This window comes from Labeo rohita, chromosome 10, assembly GCF_022985175.1.
Source record: "Labeo rohita strain BAU-BD-2019 chromosome 10, IGBB_LRoh.1.0, whole genome shotgun sequence".
Lineage (NCBI taxonomy): Eukaryota > Metazoa > Chordata > Actinopteri > Cypriniformes > Cyprinidae > Labeo > Labeo rohita.
Window position 1 is genome coordinate 25,648,837 of NC_066878.1, and position 7,657 is coordinate 25,656,493.

Consider the following 7,657-nt stretch of genomic DNA (forward strand, 5'->3'; position numbering starts at 1 on the left):
TACTGTGAAGTCATCAAAAAAGTCTACTTTACTTTTCTTTGGGCATCATGTATTTTTGATGTGCACAAAGCTCATTTTCCTCACGTATAGCGGATTTTTGCTTTAAAGTTATGGTGCTTTTATGTACATAATCACGCGCACATAATCATGGAGCAGGTACAGCGTGTCAAAGTGTTTTTTTAGTTAGTGAAGGACTAATGCGGTTACCTTTTTATAATCTGATCATCATAAACATGCACTGCAACCTACTGGCAAACTCAATCATTACCGGAAAGCGGGGAGCGTTTGCTAATATCCATTTCCCAGTGACTGAAAATAATCGGGCATCATATGAAAGGCGAGCGCGGGACGTGTGGTTGTGGTGGAGTGATGGTTTGGGATCTGGAGACCGAAGGATCGCTCTCAGGTGACCCGGATAATACACAATGACACGCATTATTAAAGCATTTACAGTAGTGATGACAACATGTTTCTGATGATGCAGTGTTATTTTAGTATGACTGGTGTACTATTACAGTGTTTGGTAATTCTTTGAATTAAATTGCAAATATTTTGTTATATTCTCTGATTTTAGATTTTATTTTTATAGTAGATTTTACAATTTTTCTATACATTTTCTGGTAAATGTTTAGTTATTTTAGTCATTTTTGTATTATTTATTATTATTATTTATAAAAATGTTTTTATTAATTTTGTTTTAGTTTATTTAGTAAACTAAACAAAAATTAGAAATGTTACATTGGCAACTAGCTGAAATAAAATAAGTTATAAATAAATATATAAAATAAATATTTATAAATAAATTATATTCTTTAATTACAAATAATGAATGATTTTTTAAATGTATTTAGTTTTAATTTAATTCTCAATTGATGTTGTGAGTCATACTGTATGAACAATTATAGTTTTAATATTTTAAATTAAATTTTAAATGTTTTTTCTTTTCTATTCTCAGATTGAAATTTTATTCTTTATTCTACATTAGATTTCAATATATATTATATATACAACATATATTTTTTTCTGTTTTAATTTTAAAGTTTTGAGTTTTTTTGTCTTTTTAAAAAATATGTAAATTCAGTTTTTATAATTTTTTAGTTCATTTAATTTTAGTTATTTTTCGTACTTCAGTATATTTTTGTTATATTCTGATTTTATTATATTTAAAATACTTTTCTATATATTTTCTGTTTTCATTTTAATAACTGCTTCTCATTTTTTATTTTTTAACTAATTAATTTGTTAGTTTTAATTATTTTAGTACTTCAACAAACTAATCAAAATGACTACCTGAACAGTCAATTTTGTTTTATGAATTAGTTATCTTTAAGAATTTTTTTTAAACATTTTAGTCATTTTGATGTTTTTTTGTCTTTTTTAAAAATGGTAAACACAGTTTTTATTATTTTTTTTAGTTAATTTAGTTTTAGTTATTTTCATATTTCAGCTTAAAATAAAAAAGTTTTTGAAAATGTTCAAAAAAATGTGCATTTTTTGTTGTATTCTGATTTTATTATATTTAAAATATTTTTCGATTTATGTTTCATTTTCATTTTAATAATTTTTTTAACTATAGTTTTTAATTTTTTAGTTTTAATTATTTTAGTACTTCAACTTTAATCAAAAATGACTAGCTGAAATAATCTTTTTTTAAAGGATTAGTTATCTTTGATAATTTTTTTGTTTAGTTTCAGTAATTTTGTTGTCTGTTTTTTAGCCTTTTTTAAAAAAAACATGCAAGTACAGCTTTTAGAATTTTTTAAGTTCATTTTGTTTATTTTAGTACTTCAGCATAAAATAAAAAGTTTTTGAAAAATGTTTCAAAAATTATAATTTTTTTATATTCTAATTTTATTATATTTAAAATATTTTCAATATACTGTTTTCATTTTAATTGTAAAAATGTCTTTATTCTTATTTTTAACTAGTTTTTAATTTTTACTTGTAATTATTTTAGTATGTCAACTAAAACTAGTTTCTGTCTTTTTTTTAAATATGTAAATAGTTTTTATTTTTTAGTTAATTTAGTTTTAGTTATTTTAGTACTTCAACTTAATATAAAATAAGTTTTTGAAAAATTTTAATTGTTTGTTATATTGTGATTTTAGATTTTATTGTATTTTTTTAAATAATTCTTGTAGTAATTGCTTTGTTCTCATTTTTATTTTTTTAACTAGTTTTTAAATGTAATTGTTTTAGTACTTCAACTTAAACTAATTAAAAATGACTAGCTGAAATAGTCATTTTTGTTTTATGAAATAGTTCTTGGAAACACACACATACATACATATATATATATATATATATATATATATACACACACACACACACACACATACACATACACATATACATATATATATGTATATAAATATATATACATATCGATCCGTGCTGCATAAAGAAATAATTTCAGTCACACTACGAGACTTTGAGAAGAACAGTGTTTTATTTTTCATCCCATCTCAGATTAAAGAAGTGAATAACAGGCAACTAGAACAAAGTTAATGAAGATGCACATGAACCATCAACCCTCATTAGCTTAAAAACGACTGCTAACAATTAGAACAAATCTGAATTACTTTAGGCCTAAACATGAAACACATTTCAGTATATTAATACAAATAAAGGCAGTGAGACGATCAGACAATCCACAAACCTGACACAATTAAAAGAGCAGAGAAATAACTCATAAAACATTAAATATCACCGTTCTGAAAGCACTGACGCTGTCGGTGCCGTTAAACACGTGCAAAGCTCCTGGAAAGCCCCCGAAATCCCCGTCCCGCCTCAATAAATATAAAATATACCTGCATGAGGAGAGCTGGCCAAACTGTAGCGGGACGAGGAGAAAGAGAGACGCCGTCCAAACGGCCGAACACACGTACGCTGATCTTACGAGTGTGAAAATATATTATCACCGAGTCAATGGCTCTTTAAATACATGTGGAAAATAGAATAAGAACTTCTGTAATGCTGAAAATAACTAATGAAATATCTTCTGCATGTCAAAATTATTTTCAATCGTGGTAAAGATCTCAATCAAACACTGCAATGCATGAAACTTGCTCAAAAACAGACAAAAACACCCACAATGCAACACTGGATATTAAACCGAACCTTATTCAGTAAAGCAGATCAACCATTAACGCCGTTTCTGATCTCATGATGAGCTTTTGGAGGGAAACTGAAGCCAATATTTCTCATTCGTTTACTAAAATGAATCTGACAAGAGTCAAATGTGACCATCAGCGCGTTTGACTCTGTTCTGAGATCAGAACTGGACGGTGTGAGAGTGTTTCTTGCACAGGGGCTTGTCTTTCTTGGAGAAGAAGGTCTGACCCTCCAGACTCGTGCTGCACACCTACAGGACCAGAGGGAGACACACCAACATCATCAAAAACTCATTTTTTTTCTCGCAGTCTTGGAAAATCTGGCTATATTTGTGATTTCTAGACCTGAAAAAGTTATGGAAAAATCAATAAGATTGCAAAAGTCATGGGAATTTCTATAATATATATTTTTCTAGTTATCTCAAGATGTATACATTTTATTGGGTAGATATTGCTATGTTTGAGTTAAAGTAAGTAAATAAAGTAAATAAATGAAGTAACCAAGCAAATAAATAAGTAAATCAATGAAATATAATAAATGAAGTAAATAAGTGAATAAATAAAACAGAAAGCAAAATAACAAAAGTAAACAAAGTAAAAAATAAAATAATGAAATAAAAAATAAACTGAAGTAAATAATGAAAATGTAATGAAAAGTAATGAAATAAGGTAAATAAGTGAAAATTAAATCAGTAAATAAATTAAATAGTAAATAATGAAAATGTAATAAGTAATGAAATAGATAAATGAATTAATTCATTAAATAAGTAAATAAATAAATGAATAAATAAATATACAAATAAGTAAATAAATGAAATAAAGTATATAAATCATGAAAATGTAATGAAAATGAATGAAACAGATAAAATATAATATATAATATAAAATATTACATAAAGTGCTTTAAATAAGTAAATGAATATAATAAATAAAAAAGTAAACAAGTGAAATGAAATAAACGGTAAATAAACAAGTATATAAATGAAATAGTAAATTAATAATGAAAATGTAATAAGCAGTAATGAAACAGATAAATAAATAAGAGAAACAAAGTAAATAAATTAATTAAATAGGTAAATACATAAAGTACATTAAGTAAATGAGTGAAATGTAACCAGTAAATAAATAAACAAGTAAATAAATAATGAAAATGTAAGTAAATATTTTCATTTTATTAATTAATAAAATGGATAAAAATAAATCCATAAAAGTAAGCAAATGCTTTGAATAAGTAAATAAATAAAATAAATAAGTAAATTAATAATAAAAATGCAACGAGAAGTAATGAAATAGATAAATAAAGTAAATGAATTACATACATAAGTAAATAAGTTGAAATCAGCAAATAAATAAACAAGTTAAGTTAATAAATGAAATAAAGTAAATAAATAATGAAAATGTAATAATAATTAATGAAATAGATAAAAAAAATAAATCCATAAACAGAGAAAATAAATGATAAAGTAAATAAATACAAAATAAATCAGTGTAATGAAATCAGTAAATAAATAAATAAACAAGTAAATAAATGAAATAGTAAATAAATAACGTAAAGTAATGAGAAGTAATGAAATATATAAAGTAAATAAATGAATATAAGTGAATATAATCAGTCTGACATCACCACATTTACTAAATAACACGATTAAAGGAGAAGTCCACTTCCAGAACAACAATTCACAAATAATGTACTCACCCCCTTGTCATCCAAGATGTTCATGTCTTTCTGTCTTCAGTTGTAAAGAAATGATGGCTTTTGAGGAAAACATTTCATGGACTTCATTGGTGCCCTGATTTTGAACTTCCAAAATGTAGTTTAAATGCAGCTTCACAGGCTCTAAATGATCCCAGCCGAGGAAGAAAGATCTCACCTAGCGAAATGCTCGGCCTTTTTTTGGAAAATAAAAATGTGTATACTTTTTAAGCACAAAGGCTGGTGTAGCACAGTCTCTGGGATGCGCGTTCATGAACGATTCTTTCATTTTGAATGAATCTTTAATGTGACTCGTGAAGAACGAGTCGTCTCGGGGGATTGATTCGTTCAGTGGCGCGTGCGCAACATCCTATTAGGTTCTGTACTGGAATTAGTTCACCTGTTTCGAGTCTTCGGGTTATTCGAGTGGTTCGTTCATCTTATGGGGCGTCACGTGATGCTGATTTTGCTAAAATGAACGAAATCACTCGAAAAAAGGTCGGTAAAATGATCCGAACTTCTCATCACTTCTACGAATCACGTCTAAGTTCACATCTGTGTACTCCGGCTCAAAAAGGTAGAGTATGTCGAAAAACTCCATCTTATTTCCTCCTACAACTTCAGAATCGTCCGACATCGTTGTAGCTTTTTGTTTGTAAACAGTGTTTGACTTACTTGCACTTTCTTAGTCTTTGCGCGTTCGCTTTGTAAACACTGGGTCTGTAGTTCTGCGTGACCTTTCGACCTGATTCAATAGTACGTCATGAACGCGCATCCCAGAGCCTGCGCACCAGCTTTGTCCTTAAAAAGTATACACTTTTTATTTTCTGAAAAAAATGAGCGATCGTTTTGCTAAATAAGACCCTTCTTCCTCGGCTGGGATCATTTAGAGCCTTTGAAGCTGCATTTAAACTACATTTTGGAAGTTCAAAATCGGGGCACCAATGAAGTCCATTATATGGAGAAAAATCCTGAAATGTTTTCCTCAAAAACCATAATTTTTTCACGACTGAAGACAGAAAGACATGATCATCTTGGATGACAAGGGGGTGAGTACATTATTTGTGAATTGTTGTCCTGAAAGTGGACTTCTCCTTTAAGTGAAGCTGTGTGTTTCCGTACCGCGCAGACGAAGCAGGTGTCGTGCCAGGTGAATCCCAGCGCCTCCAGGAACTTATCGCCCGCTTCGATGGGGAAATCACATCCGTGACAGCTGGTGCCAAACAGGGTGTAGTAATCTACCAAACAAACAGAAAACACACCAAATCAATCAACCATCTATATCATTTATTATATACTATATTCATACATATATCATCTTCTCCAGAGTATTGATGGAGTGACAGAGTTTCTCACCCATCTCGCAGTACGGCTGTCCGTCCTCCAGGTGGAAGGTGTTGTTGCGGATTGGCTGCTGGCAGGTGGTGCACAGGAAGCAGTACACATGCCAGGTTTGCTTCAGGGCATTGATGACTTCCTGTTAGCAGATGAGAAGCACTGATTAGCCTGAACTCTTCCTGTTTAAGCTTTACTCACTCATAACACTGTCACATCAGCAATTTACCACATCCTACAGCTCAACTAATCAGGCATGAAAAATTTAACATAACCTCTTTATATAATTTGACGTTAATATTTTAATATATTTTAGCAACACATTCACGGTTTTCAGATGAATGGTCACATGACATGAAGCTAGAAATAAAATATTTCATCATTTTAGTGTTTTATTTGCATTTTATTATTATTTATAATTTTTTATTTATTATTATTTATTATTTTTAAATCATTTGCAAGAAAAGAAATGCATCTTTTTATTTATTTAGAATATTAAAATATTAAATATTTTACAAAATTATGATTATATCAAATGTTATTCAAATTCTAATAAACAAATTAATTATAAACAGTTTTTATTTATTTATATTTTAATATATTATAACCTTAAAATATTACATATATTACAAAATCATGATTGTAATATTATATTAAATATTACAAAAATTATAATAAATTATATGTGTTTATTATGATTTATAATATTTATATAAATATATATTTAAATAAGGGTGTTTAGATTAGATGGGTATTGGGTCCATGTTATATTCACACTGGTGTTTTAGGAATAGAATCAAATTAAATAATAATAATAATAATAATAATAATAATAATAATAATAATAATAATAATAATAATTATAATTATAATTATAATTGTTATTATTATTATTATTGTTATTATTATCATTATTGAAATTGGGTAACTAAGTAAATAAATAAACAAGTAAATAAAGTAAAATAAATAAGTAAATATTATTTACTTATTAAGGAAATATATTAAAGTAGTTAAATAAAATGATTCCAAAAAGCATCAACAACTGAATATTTAATTAATTAATGACGAGAGATTTTATGTAATTTTGTGATTACAGGATGAGGCTATTTATTGATTGATTGATAGATTTATTTACTTTATTTATTTACTAAATTTATATATTTATTTTTAAATAACTTATTTAATTTATTTACTTATTATTTACTTTACTTACTTTATTTACTTGTTTATTTATTGATTTACTTATTTCATTTATTCACTTATTTACATTATTGTATTATTTTCTTGTCCATTTCAATAATAATAATAATAATAATAATAATAATAATAATAATAATAATAATAATAATAATAATAACAATAACAATAACAATAAACATATTAATTATTATTATTATTAATTTACTTTTACGTATTTATTTATTTACTTATTTCATTTATCACTTATTTATGTTATTTAATTCATTTATTTATTTTCTTGTCCATTTCAATAATAATAACAATAATAAAAACAACA

General features: G+C 26.7%; 1 protein-coding gene across 2 annotated transcripts in view; it reads right to left on the bottom strand.

The window, feature by feature from the left end:
- Window positions 1-2,430: 2,430 nt before the first annotated feature.
- Window positions 2,431-7,657, bottom strand: part of pdlim5b (PDZ and LIM domain 5b) — a 112,999-nt gene continuing 107,772 nt past the window's right edge. For both annotated transcript variants that reach the window (XM_051121282.1, XM_051121281.1), the window contains 3 exons: window positions 6,163-6,283; window positions 5,929-6,044; window positions 2,431-3,364 (listed from right to left, as the gene is read on the bottom strand). In XM_051121282.1, the coding sequence (XP_050977239.1) occupies window positions 3,275-3,364; window positions 5,929-6,044; window positions 6,163-6,283 (327 nt within the window). In that variant the 3' untranslated portion in view covers window positions 2,431-3,274. The remainder of the gene's footprint in view (window positions 3,365-5,928; window positions 6,045-6,162; window positions 6,284-7,657) is intronic.